At 40.4% G+C, this 23,960-nt stretch overlaps 1 protein-coding gene across 1 annotated transcript in view; it reads left to right on the forward strand.

Moving 5' to 3' along the window:
* Positions 1 to 5,547: 5,547 nt before the first annotated feature.
* The window catches only part of LOC141172910 (neural cell adhesion molecule 1-like), a 29,685-nt gene continuing 11,272 nt past the window's right edge, over positions 5,548 to 23,960 (forward strand). Inside the window, exons 1-6 of the mRNA XM_073657528.1 lie at positions 5,548 to 5,833; positions 14,368 to 14,451; positions 14,600 to 14,806; positions 14,923 to 15,066; positions 15,149 to 15,286; positions 17,069 to 17,180. Coding sequence (XP_073513629.1) covers positions 5,773 to 5,833; positions 14,368 to 14,451; positions 14,600 to 14,806; positions 14,923 to 15,066; positions 15,149 to 15,286; positions 17,069 to 17,180 — 746 coding nt within the window. The 5' untranslated portion in view covers positions 5,548 to 5,772. The remainder of the gene's footprint in view (positions 5,834 to 14,367; positions 14,452 to 14,599; positions 14,807 to 14,922; positions 15,067 to 15,148; positions 15,287 to 17,068; positions 17,181 to 23,960) is intronic.

Below are 23,960 nucleotides of genomic sequence, written 5' to 3' on the forward strand. Positions count from 1 at the left end.
CATATACAGCTGGTATAACCTGGGCATCTCCTGTATATAATTATATATGTACAGCTGGTATAACCTGGGCATCTTCTGTATACAATTATATTTGTACAGCTGGTATAACCTGGGCATCTCCTGTATATAATTATATATGTACAGCTGGTATAACCTGGGCATCTCCTGTATATAATTATACATATACAGCTGGTATAACCTGGGCATCTCCTGTATATAATTATATATGTACAGCTGGTATAACCTGGGCATCTACTGTATATAACTATATATATACAGCTGGTAGAACCTGGGCATCTCCTGTATATAATTATACATATACAGCTGGTATAACCTGGGCATCTCCTGTATATAATTATATATGTACAGCTGGTATAACCTGGGCATCTTCTGTATACAATTATATATGTACAGCTGGTATAACCTGGGCATCTCCTGTATATAATTATATATGTACAGCTGGTATAACCTGGGCATCTCCTGTTTATAATTATATATGTACAGCTGGTATAACCTGGGCATCTTCTGTATATAATTATATATGTACAGCTAGTATAACCTGGGCATTTCCTGTATATAATTATATATGTACAGCTGGTATAACCTGGGTATCTTCTCTATGTAATGATATATGTACAGCTGGTATAACCTGGGCATCTCCTGTTTATAATTATATATGTACAGCTGGTATAACCTGGGCATCTCCTGTATATAATGATATATGTACAGCTGCTATAACCTGGGTATCTCCTGTATATAATTATATATGTGCAGCTGGTATAACCTGGGCATCTCCTGTTTATAATTATATATGTACAGCTGGTATAACCTGGGCATCTCCTGTATATAATTATATATATACAGCTGGTATAACCTGGGCATCTCCTGTATATAATTATATATGCACAGCTGGTATAACCTGGGCATCTCCTGTATATAATTATATATGTACAGCTGGTATACCCTGGGCATCTTCTGTATAGAATTATATATGTACAGCTGGTATAACCTGGGTATCTTCTCTATGTAATTATATATGTACAGCTGGTATAACCTGGGTATCTTCTCTATGTAATGATATACAGTATGTACAGCTGGTATAACCAGGGCATCTCCTGTTTATAATTATATATGTACAGCTGGTATTACCCGGGCATCTCCTGTATATAATTATATATGTACAGCTGGTATAACCTGGGTATCTCCTGTATATAATTATACATGTACAGCTGGTATAACCTGGGCATCTCCTGGATATAATTATATACCGTATGCACGGCTGGTATAACCTGGGTATCTTGTCTATGTAATGATATACAGTATGTACAGCTGGTATAACCCGGGCATCTCCTGTATATAATTATATATGTACAGCTGGTATAACGTGGGTATCTTCTCTATGTAATGATATACAATATGTAAGGCTGGTATAACCCGGGCATCTCCTGTATATAATTATATATGTACAGCTGGTATAACCTGGGCATCTCCTGTATATAATTATATATGTACAGCTGGTATAACCTGGGCATCTCCTGTATATAATTATACATGTACAGCTGGTATAACCTGGGCATCTCCTGTATATAATTATACATGTACAGCTGGTATAACCTGGGCATCTCCTGTATATAATTATATATGCACAGCTGGTATAACCTGGGTATCTTCTCTATGTAATGATATATGTACAGCTGGTATAACCTGGGCATCTCCTGTATATAATTATATATGCACAGCTGGTATAACCTGGGCATCTCCTGTTTATAATTATATATGTACAGCTGGTATAACCTGGGCATCTCCTGTATATAATTATATATGTACAGCTGGTATAACCTGGGCATCTCCTGTATATAATTATATATGTACAGCTGCTATAACCTGGGCATCTCCTGTATATAATTATATATGTGCAGCTGGTATAACCTGGGCATCTCCTGTTTATAATTATATATGTACAGCTGGTATAACCTGGGCATCTCCTGTATATAATTATATATATACAGCTGGTATATCCTGGGCATCTCCTGTATATAATTATATATGCACAGCTGGTATAACCTGGGCATCTCCTGTATATAATTATATATGTACAGCTGGTATACCCTGGGCATCTTCTGTATAGAATTATATATGTACAGCTGGTATAACCTGGGTATCTTCTCTATGTAATTATATATGTACAGCTGGTATAACCTGGGTATCTTCTCAATGTAATGATATATGTACAGCTGGTATAACCTGGGCATCTCCTGTTTATAATTATATATGTACAGCTGGGATAACCTGGGTATCTCCTGTATATAATTATATATGTACAGCTGGTATAACCTGAGCATCTCCTGTATATAATTATATATGTACAACTGGTATAACCTGGGCATCTCCTGTATATAATTATATATGTACAGCTGGTATAACCTGGGTATCTTCTCTATGTAATGATATACAGTATGTACAGCTGGTATAACGTGGGTATCTTTTCTATGTAATGATATACAGTATGTACAGCTGGTATAACCAGGGCATCTCCTGTTTATAATTATATATGTACAGCTGGTATAACCCGGGCATCTCCTGTATATAATTATATATGTACAGCTGGTATAACCTGGGTATCTCCTGTATATAATTATACATGTACAGCTGGTATAACCTGGGCATCTCCTGGATATAATTATATACCGTATGCACGGCTGGTATAACCTGGGTATCTTGTCTATGTAATGATATACAGTATGTACAGCTGGTATAACCCGGGCATCTCCTGTATATAATCATATATGTACAGCTGGTATAACGTGGGTATCTTCTCTATGTAATGATATACAGTATGTACAGCTGGTATAACCCGGGCATCTCCTGTATATAATTATATATGTACAGCTGGTATAACCTGGGTATCTCCTGTATATAATTATATATGTACAGCTGGTATAACCTGGGCATCTCCTGTATATAATTATATAAATACACCTGGTATAACCTGGGCATCTCCTGTATATAATTATACATGTACAGCTGGTATAACCTGGGTATCTCCTGGATATAATTATATACTGTATGCACGGCTGGTATAACCTGGGTATCTTGTCTATGTAATGATATACAGTATGTACAGCTGGTATAACCCGGGCATCTCCTGTATATAATTATATATGTACAGCTGGTATAACCCGGGCATCTCCTGTATATAATTATATATGTACAGGTGGTATAACCTGGGCATCTCCTGTATATAATTATACATGTACAGCTGGTATAACCTGGGCATGTCCTGGATATAATTATATATGCACGGCTGGTATAACCTGGGTATCTTCTCTATGTAATGATATACAGTATGTACAGCTGGTATAACGTGGGTATCTTCTCTATGTAATGATATACAGTATGTACAGCTGGTATAACCAGGGCATCTCCTGTTTATAATTATATATGTACAGCTGGTATAACCCAGGCATCTCCTGTATATAATTATATATGTACAGCTGGTATAACCTGGGTATCTCCTGTATATAATTATACATGTACAGCTGGTATGACCTGGGCATCTCCTGGATATAATTATATACCGTATGCACGGCTGGTATAACCTGGGTATCTTGTCTATGTAATGATATACAGTATGTCCAGCTGGTATAACCCGGGCATCTCCTGTATATAATTATATATGTACAGCTGGTATAACGTGGGTATCTTCTCTATGTAATGATATACAGTATGTACAGCTGGTATAACCCGGGCATCTCCTGTATATAATTATATATGTACAGCTGGTATAACCTGGGTATCTCCTGTATATAATTATATATGTACAGCTGGTATAACCTGGGCATCTCCTGTATATAATTATATAAATACACCTGGTATAACCTGGGCATCTCCTGTATATAATTATACATGTACAGGTGGTATAACCTGGGTATCTCCTGGATATAATTATATACTGTTTGCACGGCTGGTATAACCTGGGTATCTTGTCTATGTAATAATATACAGTATGTACAGCTGGTATAACCCGGGCATCTCCTGTATATAATTATATATGTACAGCTGGTATAACCTGGGCATCTCCTGTATATATTTATATATGTACAGCTGGTATAACCTGGGCATCTCCTGTATATAATTATACATGTACAGCTGGTATAACCTGGGCATGTCCTGGATATAATTATATATGTACAGCTGGTATAAACTGGGTATCTTCTCTATGTAATGATATACAGTATGTACAGCTGGTATAACGTGGGTATCTTCTCTATGTAATGATATACAGTATGTACAGCTGGTATAACCAGGGCATCTCCTGTTTATAATTATATATGTACAGCTGGTATAACCCGGGCATCTCCTGTTTATAATTATATATGTACAGCTGGTATAACCTGGGTATCTCCTGTATATAATTATACATGTACAGCTGGTATAACCTGGGCATCTCCTGGATATAATTATATACCGTATGCACGGCTGGTATAACCTGGGTATCTTGTCTATGTAATGATATACAGTATGTCCAGCTGGTATAACCCGGGCATCTCCTGTATATAATTATATATGTACAGCTGGTATAACGTGGGTATCTTCTCTATGTAATGATATACAGTATGTACAGCTGGTATAACCCGGGCATCTCCTGTATATAATTATATATGTACAGCTGGTATAACCTGGGTATCTCCTGTATATAATTATATATGTACAGCTGGTATAACCTGGGCATCTCCTGTATATAATTATATAAATACACCTGGTATAACCTGGGCATCTCCTGTATATAATTATACATGTGCAGCTGGTATAACCTGGGTATCTCCTGGATATAATTATATACTGTATGCACGGCTGGTATAACCTGGGTATCTTGTCTATGTAATGATATACAGTATGTACAGCTGGTATAACCCGGGCATCTCCTGTATATAATTATATATGTACAGCTGGTATAACCTGGGCATCTCCTGTATATAATTATATATGTACAGCTGGTATAACCTGGGCATCTCCTGTATATAATTATACATGTACAGCTGGTATAACCTGGGCATCTCCTGTATATAATTATATATGCACGGCTGGTATAACCTGGGTATCTTCTCTATGTAATGATATACAGTATGTACAGCTGGTATAACTTGGGCATACATTTTTTCCTGCTTGTTAACCCCTTCCGGACCGGTGACGTTTCGGTTGAGGGCAGGTATAGCTGCATGCTCCATACCCTCCAGTTGATGGCTGTGCTCTACAGTCGGCACCCGCCTGTAGCAGCAGCGGTCAGAGCTTCCTTCACTCTTTGCAGTTTCGGCCACTTAAGTATTTTGAAAACAGTTTTTTTTTTAGTTAAGAAAAAGAAAGAAAAACATTTGGGGTTTATTTTCTTTTGCAAAAGTGAAAACTAAAGTTCCATCTGTGCACAGCAGATCCTAGGGGCGGCTTCACCTTTATCTTTAGTGTCTTTTCTGGAGGGTTACATTAGATATAAGTCGGTTCCATAGAATACAATGAGATTCCTTCTGTCTCCTGCAGCAGCCTCCCTCTTCTCCAGTGTCCCCCGCCGCCGCCCCCCATCCCCTCCTTTCCTCTCCGCTAGGGTCTCCCTCTGTGGCGCCTCACAGACTCTAGGATGACATGGTGATGAGGTGAGCAGAGAGCTGGACGTGAGATGGGGTGAGGAGGGGGCTGCAGGGCAGGGGCAGGGACCCCAGGATATAAATCCCCTAAGAGTCACCACTGTGCACCAGACACCGTCACAAGGACCACAAGATGCTGAAGATGTCACCACAAGGAAGCTCAGCCATCTTACTCCTGCTGCTGACAGAGTCAGGTGAGAGCTTCTCACTGCAGCTGCTACATTGTTACATTATGGATCTCACATTGTGACATGCTGTTACATTATGGATCTCACATTGTGACATGCTGTTACATTATGGATCTCACATTGTGACACGCTGTTACATTATGGATCTCACATTGTGACATGCTGTTACATTATGGATCTCACATTGTGATATGCTGTTACATTATGGATCTCACATTGTGACATGCTGTTACATTATGGATCTCACATTGTGACATGCTGTTACATTATAGATCTCACATTGTGACATGCTGTTACATTATGGATCTCACATTGTGATATGCTGTTACATTATGGATCTCACATTGTGATATGCTGTTACATTATGGATCTCACATTGTGACATGCTGTTACATTATGGATCTCACATTGTGATATGCTGTTACATTATGGATCTCACATTGTGACATGCTGTTACATTATGGATCTCACATTGTGATATGCTGTTACATTATGGATCTCACATTGTGATATGCTGTTACATTATGGATCTCACATTGTGACATGCTGTTACATTATGGATCTCACATTGTGACATGCTGTTACATTATGGATCTCACATTGTGACATGCTGTTACATTATGGATCTCACATTGTGATATGCTGTTACATTATGGATCTCACATTGTGACATGCTGTTACATTATGGATCTCACATTGTGACATGCTGTTACATTATGGATCTCACATTGTGACATGCTGTTACATTATGGATCTCACATTGTGACATGCTGTTACATTATGGATCTCACATTGTGACACGCTGTTACATTATGGATCTCACATTGTGACATGCTGTTACATTATGGATCTCACATTGTGATATGCTGTTACATTATAGATCTCACATTGTGACATGCTGTTACATTATGGATCTCACATTGTGATATGCTGTTACATTATGGATCTCACATTGTGATATGCTGTTACATTATGGATCTCACATTGTGACATGCTGTTACATTATGGATCTCACATTGTGATATGCTGTTACATTATGGATCTCACATTGTGACATGCTGTTACATTATGGATCTCACATTGTGATATGCTGTTACATTATGGATCTCACATTGTGATATGCTGTTACATTATGGATCTCACATTGTGACATGCTGTTACATTATGGATCTCACATTGTGACATGCTGTTACATTATGGATCTCACATTGTGACATGCTGTTACATTATGGATCTCACATTGTGATATGCTGTTACATTATGGATCTCACATTGTGACATGCTGTTACATTATGGATCTCACATTGTGACATGCTGTTACATTATGGATCTCACATTGTGACATGCTGTTACATTATGGATCTCACATTGTGACATGCTGTTACATTATGGATCTCACATTGTGATATGCTGTTACATTATGGATCTCACATTGTGACATGCTGTTACATTATGGATCTCACATTGTGATATGCTGTTACATTATGGATCTCACATTGTGACATGCTGTTACATTATGGATCTCACATTGTGATATGCTGTTACATTATGGATCTCACATTGTGACATGCTGTTACATTATGGATCTCACATTGTGACATGCTGTTACATTATGGATCTCACATTGTGACATGCTGTTACATTATGGATCTCACATTGTGACATGCTGTTACATTATGGATCTCACATTGTGACATGCTGTTACATTATGGATCTCACATTGTGACATGCTGTTACATTATGGATCTCACATTGTGACATGCTGTTACATTATGGATCTCACATTGTGACATGCTGTTACATTATGGATCTCACATTGTGATATGCTGTTACATTATGGATCTCACATTGTGACATGCTGTTACATTATGGATCTCACATTGTGATATGCTGTTACATTATGGATCTCACATTGTGACATGCTGTTACATTATGGATCTCACATTGTGATATGCTGTTACATTATGGATCTCACATTGTGACATGCTGTTACATTATAGATCTCACATTGTGACATGCTGTTACATTATGGATCTCACATTGTGACATGCTGTTACATTATGGATCTCACATTGTGACATGCTGTTACATTATGGATCTCACATTGTGACATGCTGTTACATTATGGATCTCACATTGTGATATGCTGTTACATTATGGATCTCACATTGTGACATGCTGTTACATTATGGATCTCACATTGTGACATGCTGTTACATTATGGATCTCACATTGTGATATGCTGTTACATTATGGATCTCACATTGTGACATGCTGTTACATTATGGATCTCACATTGTGATATGCTGTTACATTATGGATCTCACATTGTGACATGCTGTTACATTATGGATCTCACATTGTGATATGCTGTTACATTATGGATCTCACATTGTGATATGCTGTTACATTATGGATCTCACATTGTGACATGCTGTTACATTATGGATCTCACATTGTGACATGCTGTTACATTATGGATCTCACATTGTGACATGCTGTTACATTATGGATCTCACATTGTGACATGCTGTTACATTATGGATCTCACATTGTGATATGCTGTTACATTATGGATCTCACATTGTGACATGCTGTTACATTATGGATCTCACATTGTGACATGCTGTTACATTATGGATCTCACATTGTGACATGCTGTTACATTATGGATCTCACATTGTGACATGCTGTTACATTATGGATCTCACATTGTGACATGCTGTTACATTATGGATCTCACATTGTGATATGCTGTTACATTATGGATCTCACATTGTGACATGCTGTTACATTATGGATCTCACATTGTGATATGCTGTTACATTATGGATCTCACATTGTGACATGCTGTTACATTATGGATCTCACATTGTGATATGCTGTTACATTATGGATCTCACATTGTGACATGCTGTTACATTATGGATCTCACATTGTGACATGCTGTTACATTATGGATCTCACATTGTGACACGCTGTTACATTATGGATCTCACATTGTGACATGCTGTTACATTATGGATCTCACATTGTGACATGCTGTTACATTATGGATCTCACATTGTGACATGCTGTTACATTATGGATCTCACATTGTGACATGCTGTTACATTATGGATCTCACATTGTGACATGCTGTTACATTATGGATCTCACATTGTGATATGCTGTTACATTATGGATCTCACATTGTGACATGCTGTTACATTATGGATCTCACATTGTGACATGCTGTTACATTATGGATCTCACATTGTGATATGCTGTTACATTATGGATCTCACATTGTGACATGCTGTTACATTATGGATCTCACATTGTGACACGCTGTTACATTATGGATCTCACATTGTGACATGCTGTTACATTATGGATCTCACATTGTGACATGCTGTTACATTATGGATCTCACATTGTGATATGCTGTTACATTATGGATCTCACATTGTGACATGCTGTTACATTATGGATCTCACATTGTGACATGCTGTTACATTATGGATCTCACATTGTGATATGCTGTTACATTATGGATCTCACATTGTGACATGCTGTTACATTATGGATCTCACATTGTGACATGCTGTTACATTATGGATCTCACATTGTGACATGCTGTTACATTATGGATCTCACATTGTGATATGCTGTTACATTATGGATCTCACATTGTGATATGCTGTTACATTATGGATCTCACATTGTGACATGCTGTTACATTATGGATCTCACATTGTGACATGCTGTTACATTATGGATCTCACATTGTGATATGCTGTTACATTATGGATCTCACATTGTGACATGCTGTTACATTATGGATCTCACATTGTGACATGCTGTTACATTATGGATCTCACATTGTGATATGCTGTTACATTATGGATCTCACATTGTGACATGCTGTTACATTATGGATCTCACATTGTGATATGCTGTTACATTATGGATCTCACATTGTGATATGCTGTTACATTATGGATCTCACATTGTGACATGCTGTTACATTTCTCACATCCATTATTTCTAGCTCTTTTATCTCTTTTTTTTGCACAATATTTCTTATTTTATTTTAAATACTCCAATGACTTCCAGAAATGTCATTATTATTATTATTATTATTATTATTACTATTATTATTATTCCTCAATGTTCATTTTAGATTTATTTTTTAATAGAAAAAAAACAATAGATATTAAAGATATATACAGATTTTTCTTTAAAGGCTTCATGAAACCTATTGACATTTTTTTCAATATGTCTCATTCTTAATTTATTAGCATCAGGTGTAGTTTGGGGTGATGAAGGGGAGTGGGAATTTTCTTGTTGCTATTGTTCTTTTTAAATGCGCAGATTAATAATTATTATTATAATGTTTCTTCTAATTTAATGAAAATTTCTACTAAAAGTTGTTTTAAGTTGAATTTTGAAGTGAAAAATATAGTTTAATTTAATGACTAAAAATGACAAATTACTAGTTATTCTGCATAGATAGATAGATATGGCATTATTATTATTATTATTATTATTATTATGGGATAGATAGATATGGGATAGATATGGGATAGTTAGATATGGGATAGATAGATACGGGATAGATATATATAGGAATATTGTTATTATGGGATAGATAGATGGAGAGATAGATATGGGATATATATGGGATTATTATTATTATTATGGGATAGATAGTTATGGGATAGATATGGGATAGATAGATATGGGATATATATATGGGATTATTATTATTATGGGATAGATAGATAGATAGTTATGGGATAGATATGGAATAGATAGATGATAGATAGATAGATGATAGATAGATATGGGATTATTATTATTATGGGATAGATAGATATGCGATATATGTACGGGATTATTATTATGGGATAGATAGTTATGGGATAGATATGGGATAGATAGATGATAGATAATAGATAGATAGATGATTGATAGATAATAGATAATAGATAGATAGATGATTGATAGATAGATATGGGATTATTATTATTATTATGGGATAGATAGATATGGGATAGATATGGGATAGATAGATAGATGATAGATAATAGATAGATAGATAATAGATAGATGATAGATAGATGATAGATAATAGATAGATGATAGATAATAGATAGATAATAGATAGATGATAGATAATAGATAGATAATAGATAGATAATAGATAGATGATAGATAATAGATAGATAATAGATATATAGATAGAAGATAGATAATAGATAGATAATAGATAGATAGATAGATGATAGATAGATGATAGATAATAGATAATAGATAGATAATAGATAATAGATAGATAATAGATAGATAATAGATAGATAAATAATAGATAATAGATAGATAATAGATAGATAAATAATAGATAGATGATAGATAATAGATAGATAGATAGATGATTGATAGATAGATAGATATGGGATTATTATTATTATGGGATAGATAGATATGGGATATATATATGGGATTATTATTATTATGGGATAGATAGATATGGGATATATATATGGGATTATTATTATTATGGGATAGTTAGATATGGGATGTATATATGGGATTATTATTATGGGATAGATAGATAGATATGGGATAGATAGATGATAGATAGATAGATATGGGATTATTATTATTATGGGATAGATAGATATGGGATATATATATGGGATTATTATTATTATGGGATAGATAGATATGGGATATATATATGGGATTATTATTATTATGGGATAGTTAGATATGGGATGTATATATGGGATTATTATTATGGGATAGATAGATAGATAGATAGATATGGGATAGATAGATGATAGATAGATAGATATGGGATTATTATTATTATGGGATAGATAGATAGATAGATAGATAGATATGGGATAGATAGATGATAGATAGATAGATATGGGATTATTATTATTATGGGATAGATAGATGGATGAATAGCTAATGGATAGACAAACAAACAGACAGACAGAGATAATTCATAAATCATAACAATAAATGTCATCATTAAGCCCGCCCACTGGACTCTTGAGCGGTGAAGGATCTGGGATATAATAAGTGTATTAGCAGTTGTACAGAATCTCTTCCCAAGATGCCTGATATCTGGATCCTCTTGTTGTTCCCGGGATGAACACTGTGGCTGGCACACGTCATTGTCAGCACAGATCAGCGGCTGCTCTGGGCCTCCTCCAACAATCCCGCAGGGGGAAATAAGGTTCATTCCTTTTGTGATGAATTTGACCTGCGCTTCATCTGGAATTTTATTGTCGTTTTCCTTTTTGTTGTTTCGCTTTAGATTTTGAAAACAGATAAATTATTTGTTTCTGTATTTAAAAAAAATATTCCAATAAAATTGTACAACAATGTATCAAATGTAATGATAGAACGCTGAGAAGTCCGAGCGGTTACAGAGCGGATGACTAATGAGTAGCAGCAAATAATCAGATATCACTCGCTGCTCCTCCTCTCGGGACCATTGAGAGACTGAGGTCTGAGCGAGGGGTGCAAAAATTTGGTAACATTTTCCTTTTATTTGTAGGTGGAGCTTCATTTCAATTTTAGTGTGAAGTTCCTCTTTAATTCTTGGGTGAAGTAATGATTTAGTTATTAGCGTTTTTCCTTTAGTTTTTGGATGCAGCTAGTCTTTAATTCTTGGGTTCCTTTAATTATTTTGATGGCGATATCCTTTGATTTTAGGGTGGCGTTTGCATATAATCCTTGGGTGTAGATTTCCTTGAATTTTTGGGTGCAGCTCTCCTTTTCTTTAATGTTTGGATGGGTATATCCTTTGATTCTTGGGCGGGGAGCTCTTTTAATTCATGGGTGTAATTCTCCTTCAGATTTTGGGTGCAGCCACCCTTTGATTCCTGGGTGGAGTACTTTATTAGGTAGAGCATTCAGTGGATGGAGATATCCTTTGATTTGTGGATGGTGTTTCCATATAATTCTCGGGTGGAGTTTTCCTTTATATTTTTGGGCGCAGCTCTCCTTTGATTCTTTGGTGGAGTATTTTTCTTAACTCTTGGGTGCTGTCATACTTTGATTCTTAGGTAGAGGGTTCATTTAGTTATTGGGTGGAGTTTTCTAATGTTCTCTTTATGGTCCTATCCTTTGATTACATATAATTCTTGGGTGTAGACTTCCTTTAATTTTTGGGTGCAGCTCTCCTTTGATTCTTGGTTGGAGTATTTCTTGAAGGATATAACCGTTGATTCTTGTGTGGGGTGCTCTTTTAATTCATGGGTCTAATTTTCTTTTAGATTTTGGGTTCAGCTATCCTCTGATTCCTAGGTAGAGTATTCGTTTAATCACTGGGGGGAGTTTTCTAATGTTTTCCATGATGGAGCTATCCACTGATTACATATAATTCTTGGGTGAAATTTTTCTTTCATTTTTAGTTGAAGCTCCTCTTTGACACTTGATTGGAGATTCCCATTAATTCTTTGGTGGAGATTCTCATTAATTTTTTGGTGGAGATTCCCAATAATTCATTGGTGGAGATTCCCTTTAATTCTTTAGTGGAGATTCCCTTTAATTCATTGGTGGAGATTCCCTTTAATTCATTGGTGGAGATTCCCTTTAATTCTTTGGTGGAGATTCCCTTTGATTATTTGGTGGAGATTCCCTTTAATTCTTTGGTGGAGATTCCCTTCAATTCTTTGGTGGAGATTCCCTTCAATTCATTGGTGGAGATTCCCTTTAACTCTTTGGTGGAGATTCCCTTTAACTCTTTGGTGGAGATTCCCTTTAATTCTTTGGTGGAGATTCCCTTTAACTCTTTGGTGGAGATTCCCTTTAATTCTTTGATGGAGATCCCCTTTAATTCTTTGGTGGAGATTCCCTTTAATTCCTGGGTGCAGCTCTCCTTTGATTTTGGGGTGGATTGTGTAATTCTTGGGTAGGGTTTCCCTTTAATTCTTAGACGGTGTTGTCCCTTTATTCTTTGGTGGAAATTCCCTTTAACTCTTTGGTGGAGATTCCCTTTAATTCTTTGATGGAGATTCCCTTTAATTCTTTGGTGGAGATTCCCTTTAATTCCTGGGTGCAGCTCTCCTTTGATTTTGGGGTGGATTGTGTAATTCTCGGGTAGGGTTTCCCTTTAATTCTTAGACGGTGTTGTCCCTTTATTCTTTGGTGGAGATTCCCTTTAATTCTTTGGTGGAGATTCCCTTTAATTCCTGGGTGTAGCTCTCCTTTGATTTTGGGGTGGATTGTGTAATTCTCGGGTAGGGTTTCCCTTTAATTCTTAGGCGGTGTGGTCCCTTTATTCTTTGGTGGAGATTCCCTTTAATTCTTTGGTGGAGATTCCCTTTAATTCCTGGGTGTAGCTCTCCTTTGATTTTGGGGTGGATTGTGTAATTCTCGGGTAGGGTTTCCCTTTAATTCTTTAGGCGGCGTTGTCCCTTTACTCTTTGGTTGTTACACTTTAACCCTTAGTTTATGGTAATTTGGACTATCTTTAATTATTTTCTAATGTTGATTTATGTGAATCAGAAATGAATAGTGTTTTTTTCCTGTAGTTTTCTGTTCTAAGCCCGGACTGGAGATCATCCCATCTAACGGGGAGATTTTTCTTGGAGAAGGAAAGGACTTCCTATGTAAATGTAAGAACAGGTCCCTTACCCTGATTACAATGTAACACAATTAAATGCTAGCACTGATGACATCACCACCAGGGGGCAGCGCTGACCACCTCTGACATACAGGTTGGTGGTCACAGATTCTCCCGAATCCTTGTATTTCTTCCTGCAGCTAATGTTGAAGCCACAATAAAATGGATTTTTGATAATGAGGAGATTGAGGATGAAGAAGGTCGCTACAAGCAAAAAGACATTGATGAGAGCGTGCGGAGCCTGTACGTGACAGCAACCAAGGTGGAGCCGGAGCGCCTGATCCAGTGCCACGCTGAGACCGAGTCTGGAGAGACTTCCACAGCGGAGATCAAGCTGAGGATCATCAGTAAGTTGTAGTGTACAGTGTAATATATTGCTCTGCGGCGCCCCTAGAGGTCAGAACGCGGTAATACAACGATATTCCATAATAATAAATCGGAAATTTCTCTTTAATGTCTACAGGAAAACCCACATTTGTGAAGGATGTGGCGACGCGGAAGGAATTCACTGCAGATACCACGGCTAAGCTGCCCTGTGATGTGGAGGGAATCCCGCACCCCCAGGTGACCTGGTACCGCTATGGAATGGCTATCACCCCCATCCCAGGTCAATGCCGGACCCTTCTATACCGACAGTCCATTGCCCCCCCATGGAGCGCCCCATCACAGTCCTATGGCTTTCCCCACAGGTCACCTCTCTGCCAGCACTGACGGCACGCTGACCATAGAGAAGATCCGGCTGTCCGACGCCGGCGTGTACTACTGCATGGCGTACATCAGCGAGAGGAACGAGATGGCCTACAAGAACGTGTCCGTCATCGTCAACGGTGAGACCCCGGCACTGTTACACTCACTGTCCGCTAACGCACTAGATCTAATGCAGCCCCCCCGGGACTGCTATAAATAATAATAATCTTTTTATTTATATAGCGCCAACATATTCCGCAGCGCTTTACAATTCAGACAATTTACAGATATTATCAGCACTGTCCCCATTGGGGCTCACAATCTAGGTATTATGGGGCCACGGTACTGCATATGGGGCCAGGAATGGTGCAGAGCCTGGTACCAAAGGAACAATGGGGCCGTTTCACTAGCGCTTTATCAGAGACTTTACATACAGGACCCCATCATTTACAACAGTATTAGGTGGTGATAGACCCCATATAACAATGTCAGGGGTGATAGACCCCATATAACAATGTCAGGGGTGATAGACCCCCATATAACAGTGTCAGGGGTGATAGACGTCCATATAACAATGTCAGGGGTGATAGACCCCATATAACAGTGTCAGGGGTGATAGACCCCATATAACAATGTCAGGGGTGATAGACCCCCATATAAGTGTCAGGGGTGATAGACCCGCATATAAAAGTATCAGGGGTGATAGACCCCATATAACAATGTCAGGGGTGATAGACCCCCATATAACAGTGTCAGGGGTGATTGACCCCATATAACAGTGTCAGGTGTGCTAGACCCCATGTAACAGTGTCAAGGCTGATAGACCCAATATAACAATGTCAGGGGTGATAGACCCCCCATATAACAGTGTCAGGGGTGATAGACCCCATATAACAGTGTCAGGGGTGATAGACCCCCATATAACAATGTCAGGGGTGATAGACCCCATATAACAGTGTCAGGGGTGATAGACCCCCATATAACAATGTCAAGGGTGGTATACCCCATGTAACAGTGTCAGGGCTGATAGACCCAATATAACAATGTCAGGGGTGATAGACCCCCCATATAACAGTGTCAGGGGTGATAGACCCCATATAACAGTGTCAGCGGTGATAGACCCCCATATAACAGTGTCAGGGGTGATAGACCCCATATAACAGTGTCAGGGGTGATAGACCCCCATATAACAATGTCAGGGGTGATAGACCCCCATATAACAGTATCAGGGGTGATTGACCCCATATAACAGTGTCAGGTGTGATAGACCCCATATAACAATGTCAAGGGTGGTATACCCCATTTAACAGTGTCAGGGGTGATAGACCCAATATAACAGTGTCAGGGGTGATAGACCCAATATAACAGTGTCAGGGGTGATAGACCCCATATAACAATGTCAGGGGTGATAGACCCCATTTAACAGTGTCAGGGGTGATAGACCCCCATATAACAATGTCAGGAGTGATAGACCCCCATATAACAGTATCAGGGGTGATTGACCCCATATCACAGTGTCAGGTGTGATAGACCCCATATAACAATGTCAAGGGTGGTATACCCCATTTAACAGTGTCAGGGGTGATAGACCCAATATAACAGTGTCAGGGGTGATTGACCCCATATAACAATGTCAGGGGTGATAGACCCGATATAACAATGTCAGGGGTGATAGACCCCATTTAACAGTGTCAGGGGTGATAGACCCAATATAACAGTGTCAGGGGTGATAGACCCCATATAACAATGTCAGGGGCAATAGACCTCCATATAACAATATCAGGGGTGATAGACCCCCATATAACAGTGTCAGGGGTGATAGACCTCCATATAACAATATCCGGGGTGATAGACGCCCATATAACAGTGTTGGGAGGTCCGGTGACCTCTGTATGGTGACGTTGTCTCTTCTCTGTCGTCAGCGGCTCCAATCGTTCACTTCAACACTACAAACCCCAACATCACATCCAGATCCAACGTCTCCTTCACCTGCTACGTGAGCGGCCACCCCGAGCCGCGGATCACCTGGAGGAGGTGAGAGCACACGATGGGGGGAGTAGTAGAGGGAGCGCTGAGACTGAGCGCAGCAGGGCTGAGATACATCCTGAGCTGACAGTATCACACAGGAGAGGATTAGATACACAGCTCAGCAGACAGTATCACACAGGATAGGATTAGATACACGGCTCAGCAGACAGTATCACACAGGAGAGGATTAGATACACAGCTCAGCAGACAGTATCACACAGAATAGGATTAGATACACAGCTCAGCAGACAGTATCACACAGGAGAGGATTAGATACACGGCTCAGCAGAGAGTATCACACAGGATAGGATTAGATACACGGCTCAGCAGACAGTATCACACAGGATAGGATTAGATACACAGCTCAGCAGACAGTATCACACAGGAGAGGATTAGATACACAGCTCAGCAGACTGTATCACACAGGATAGGATTAGATACACAGCTCAGCAGACAGTATCACACAGGAGAGGATTAGATACACGGCTCCGCAGACAGTATCACACAGGAGAGGATTAGATACACGGCTCAGCAGACAGTATCACGCAGGGGAGGATTAGATACACAGCTCAGCAGACTGTATCACACAGGATAGGATTAGATACACGGCACAGCAGACAGTATCACACAGGATAGGATTAGATACACAGCACAGCAGACAGTATCACACAGGAGAGGATTAGATACACGGCTCAGCAGACTGTATCACACAGGATAGGATTAGATACACAGCTCAGCAGACAGTATCACACAGGAGAGGATTAGATACACGGCTCAGCAGACAGTATCACACAGGATAGGATTAGATACACAGCACAGCAGACAGTATCACACAGGAGAGGATTAGATACACGGCTCAGCAGACAGTATCACACAGGATAGGATTAGATACACAGCTCAGCAGACAGCATCACACAGGATAGGATTAGATACACGGCTCAGCAGACAGTATCACACAGGAGAGGATTAGATACACAGCTCAGCAGACTGTATCACACAGGATAGGATTAGATACACAGCTCAGCAGACAGTATCACACAGGAGAGGATTAGATACACGGCTCAGCAGACAGTATCACGCAGGGGAGGATTAGATACACAGCTCAGCAGACTGTATCACACAGGATAGGATTAGATACACGGCACAGCAGACAGTATCACACAGGATAGGATTAGATACACAGCACAGCAGACAGTATCACACAGGAGAGGATTAGATACACGGCTCAGCAGACTGTATCACACAGGATAGGATTAGATACACAGCTCAGCAGACAGTATCACACAGGAGAGGATTAGATACACGGCTCAGCAGACAGTATCACACAGGATAGGATTAGATACACAGCACAGCAGACAGTATCACACAGGAGAGGATTAGATACACGGCTCAGCAGACAGTATCACACAGGATAGGATTAGATACACAGCTCAGCAGACAGCATCACACAGGATAGGATTAGATACACGGCTCAGCAGACAGTATCACACAGGAGAGGATTAGATACACAGCTCAGCAGACTGTATCACACAGGATAGGATTAGATACACAGCTCAGCAGACAGTATCACACAGGAGAGGATTAGATACACGGCTCAGCAGACAGTATCACACAGGATAGGATTAGATACACGGCTCAGCAGACAGTATCACACAGGAGAGGATTAGATACACGGCTCAGCAGACAGTATCACACAGGATAGGATTAGATACACAGCACAGCAGACAGTATCACACAGGAGAGGATTAGATACACGGCTCAGCAGACAGTATCACACAGGATAGGATTAGATACACAGCTCAGCAGACAGCATCACACAGGATAGGATTAGATACACGGCTCAGCAGACAGTATCACACAGGATGGGATTAGATACACTGCTCAGCAGACAGTACCACACAGGAGAGGATTAGATACACAGCTCAGCAGACAGTATCACACAGGATAGGATTAGATACACAGCTCAGCAGACAGTATCACACAGGATAGGTTTAGATACACGGCTCAGCAGACAGTATCACACAGGAGAGGATTAGATACACGGCTCAGCAGACAGTATCACACAGGAGAGGATTAGATACACGGCTCAGCAGACAGTATCACACAGGATAGGATTAGATACACAGCACAGCAGACAGTATCACACAGGAGAGGATTAGATACACGGCTCAGCAGACAGTATCACACAGGAGAGGATTAGATACACAGCTCAGCAGACAGCATCACACAGGATAGGATTAGATACACGGCTCAGCAGACAGTATCACACAGGATGGGATTAGATACACTGCTCAGCAGACAGTACCACACAGGAGAGGATTAGATACACAGCTCAGCAGACAGTATCACACAGGATAGGATTAGATACACAGCTCAGCAGACAGTATCACACAGGATAGGATTAGATACACGGCTCAGCAGACAGCATCACACAGGATAGGATTAGATACACGGCTCAGCAGACAGTATCACACAGGATGGGATTAGATACACGGCTCAGCAGACAGTATCACACAGGATAGGATTAGATACACGGCTCAGCAGACAGAATCACACAGGATAGGATTAGATACACGGCTCAGCAGACAGCATCACACAGGATAGGATTAGATACACGGCTCAGCAGACAGTATCACACAGGATGGGATTAGATACACTGCTCAGCAGACAGTACCACACAGGAGAGGATTAGATACACTGCTCAGCAGACAGTATCACACAGGATAGGATTAGATACACTGCTCAGCAGACAGTATCACACAGGAGAGGATTAGATACACGGCTCAGCGGACAGTATCACACAGGATAGGATTAGATACACGGCTCAGCAGACAGTATCACACAGGATAGGATTAGATACACAGCTCAGCAGATAGTATCACACAGGATAGGATTAGATACACAGCTCAGCAGACAGTATCACACAGGATGGGATTAGATACACAGCTCAGCAGATAGTATCACACAGGAGAGGATTAGATACACGGCTCAGCAGACAGTATCACACAGGATGGGATTAGATACACGGCTCAGCAGACAGTATCACACAGGAGAGGATTAGATACACTGCTCAGCAGACAGTATCACACAGGAGAGGATTAGATACACAGCTCAGCAGACAGTATCACACAGGAGAGGATTAGATACACGGCTCAGCAGACAGTATCACACAGAATAAGATTAGATACACGGCTCAGCAGACAGTATCACACAGGAGAGGATTAGATACACGGCTCAGCAGACAGTATCACACAGGATAGGATTAGATACACGGCTCAGCAGACAGTATCACACAGGAGAGGATTAGATACACGCCTCAGCAGACAGTATCACACAGGAGAGGATTAGATACACAGCTCAGCAGACAGTATCACACAGGAGAGAATTAGATACATAGCTCAGCAGACAGTATCACACAGGATAGGATTAGATACACAGCTCAGCAGACAGTATGACACAGGAGAGGATTAGATACACGGCTCAGCAGACAGTATCACACAGGATAGGATTAGATACACGGCTCAGCAGACAGAATCACACAGGATAGGATTAGATACACGGCTCAGCAGACAGTATCACACAGGAGAGGATTAGATACACGGCTCAGCAGACAGTATCACACAGGAGAGGATTAGATACACAGTTCAGCAGACAGTATCATACAGGATAGGATTAGATACATAGCTCAGCAGACAGTATCACACAGGATAGGATTAGATACATAGCTCAGCAGACAGTATCACACAGGATAGGATTAGATACACAGCTCAGCAGACAGTATCACACAGGAGAGGATTAGATACACGCTCAGCAGACAGTATCACACAGGATAGGATTAGATACACGGCTCAGCAGACAGTATCACACAGGATAGGATTAGATACACGGCTCAGCAGACAGTATCACACAGGAGAGGATTAGATATACGGCTCAGCTGACAGTATCACACAGGATAGGATTAGATACACGGCTCAACAGACAGTATCACACAGGAGAGGATTAGATACACGGCTCAGCAGACAGTATCACACAGGAGAGGATTAGATACACAGCTCAGCAGACAGTATCACACAGGATAGGATTAGATACACGCTCAGCAGACAGTATCACACAGGAGAGGATTAGATACACTGCTCAGCAGACAGTATCACACAGGATAGGATTAGATACACAGCTCAGCAGACAGTATCACACAGGATAGGATTAGATACACGGCTCAGCAGACAGTATCACACAGGATAGGATTAGATACACGGCTCAGCAGACAGTATCACACAGGAGAGGATTAGATACACGGCTCAGCAGACAGTATCACACAGGAGAGGATTAGATAAACAGCTCAGCAGACAGTATCATACAGGATAGGATTAGATACATAGCTCAGCAGACAGTATCACACAGGATAGGATTAGATACATAGCTCAGCAGACAGTATCACACAGGATAGGATTAGATACACAGCTCAGCAGACAGTATCACACAGGAGAGGATTAGATACACGCTCAGCAGACAGTATGACACAGGAGAGGATTAGATACACGGCTCAGCAGACAGTATCACACAGGATAGGATTAGATACACGGCTCAGCAGACAGTATCACACAGGATAGGATTAGATACACGGCTCAGCAGACAGTATTACACAGGAGAGGATTAGATACACGGCTCAGCAGACAGTATCACACAGGAGAGGATTAGATACACGGCTCAGCAGACAGTATCACACAGGATAGGATTAGATACACAGTATCACACAGGATAGGATTAGATACACGGCTCAGCAGACAGTATCACACAGGAGAGGATTAGATACACGGCTCAGCAGATAGTATCACACAGGATAGGATTAGATACACAGCTCAGCAGACAGTATCACACAGGATAGGATTAGATACACAGTATCACACAGGATAGGATTAGATACACAGCTCAGCAGACAGTATCACACAGGAGAGGATTAGATACACGGCTCAGCAGACAGTATCACACAGGAGAGGATTTGATACACGGCTCAGCAGGCAGTATCACACAGGATAGGATTAGATACACAGCTCAGCAGACAGTATCACACAGGAGAGGATTAGATACATGGCTCAGCAGGCAGTATCACACAGGATAGGATTAGATACATGCCTCAGTAGACAGTATCACACAGGATAAGATTAGATACACGGCTCAGCAGACGGTATCACACAGGATGGGATTAGATACACAGCTCAGCAGACAGTATCACACAGGAGAGGATTAGATACACGGCTCAGCAGACAGTATCACACAGGAGAGGATTAGATACACTGCTCAGCAGACAGTATCACACAGGATAGGATTAGATACACGTCTCAGCAGACAGTATCACACAGGATAGGATTAGATACACAGCTCAGCAGACGGTATCACTCAGGATAGCATTAGATACACGGTTCAGCAGATGGTATCACACAGGATAGGATTAGATACACGGCTCAGCAGACAGTATCACACAGAATAGGATTAGATACACGGCTCAGCAGACAGAATCACACAGGATAGGATTAGATACACGGCTCAGCAGACAGTATCACACAGGAGAGGATTAGATACACGGCTCAGCAGACAGTATCACACAGGAGAGGATTAGATACACAGCTCAACAGACAGTATCATACAGGATAGGATTAGATACATAGCTCAGCAGACAGTATCACACAGGATAGGATTAGATACATAGCTCAGCAGACAGTATCACACAGGATAGGATTAGATACACAGCTCAGCAGACAGTATCACACAGGAGAGGATTAGATACACGCTCAGCAGACAGTATGACACAGGAGAGGATTAGATACACGGCTCAGCAGACAGTATCACACAGGATAGGATTAGATACACGGCTCAGCAGACAGTATCACACAGGATAGGATTAGATACACGGCTCAGCAGACAGTATCACACAGGAGAGGATTAGATATACGGCTCAGCTGACAGTATCACACAGGATATGATTAGATACACGGCTCAGCAGACAGTATCACACAGGAGAGGATTAGATACACGGCTCAGCAGACAGTATCACACAGGAGAGGATTAGATACACAGCTCAGCAGACAGTATCACACAGGATAGGATTAGATACACGCTCAGCAGACAGTATCACACAGGAGAGGATTAGATACACGGCTCAGCAGACAGTATCACACAGGATAGGATTAGATACACAGCTCAGCAGACAGTATCACACAGGATAGGATTAGATACACGGCTCAGCAGACAGTATCACACAGGATAGGATTAGATACACGGCTCAGCAGACAGTATCACACAGGAGAGGATTAGATACACGGCTCAGCAGACAGTATCACACAGGAGAGGATTAGATAAACAGCTCAGCAGACAGTATCACACAGGAGAGGATTAGATACACAGCTCAGCAGACAGTATCATACAGGATAGGATTAGATACATAGCTCAGCAGACAGTATCACACAGGATAGGATTAGATACATAGCTCAGCAGACAGTATCACACAGGATAGGATTAGATACACAGCTCAGCAGACAGTATCACACAGGAGAGGATTAGATACACGCTCAGCAGACAGTATGACACAGGAGAGGATTAGATACACGGCTCAGCAGACAGTATCACACAGGATAGGATTAGATACACGGCTCAGCAGACAGTATCACACAGGATAGGATTAGATACACGGCTCAGCAGACAGTATCACACAGGATAGGATTAGATACACGGCTCAGCAGACAGTATCACACAGGAGAGGATTAGATATACGGCTCAGCAGACAGTATC

The sequence above is a fragment of the Phyllobates terribilis genome, unplaced genomic scaffold, assembly GCF_046119375.1.
Source record: "Phyllobates terribilis strain yellow unplaced genomic scaffold, ASM4611937v1 Scaffold_12__6_contigs__length_324123572, whole genome shotgun sequence".
NCBI lineage: Eukaryota > Metazoa > Chordata > Amphibia > Anura > Dendrobatidae > Phyllobates > Phyllobates terribilis.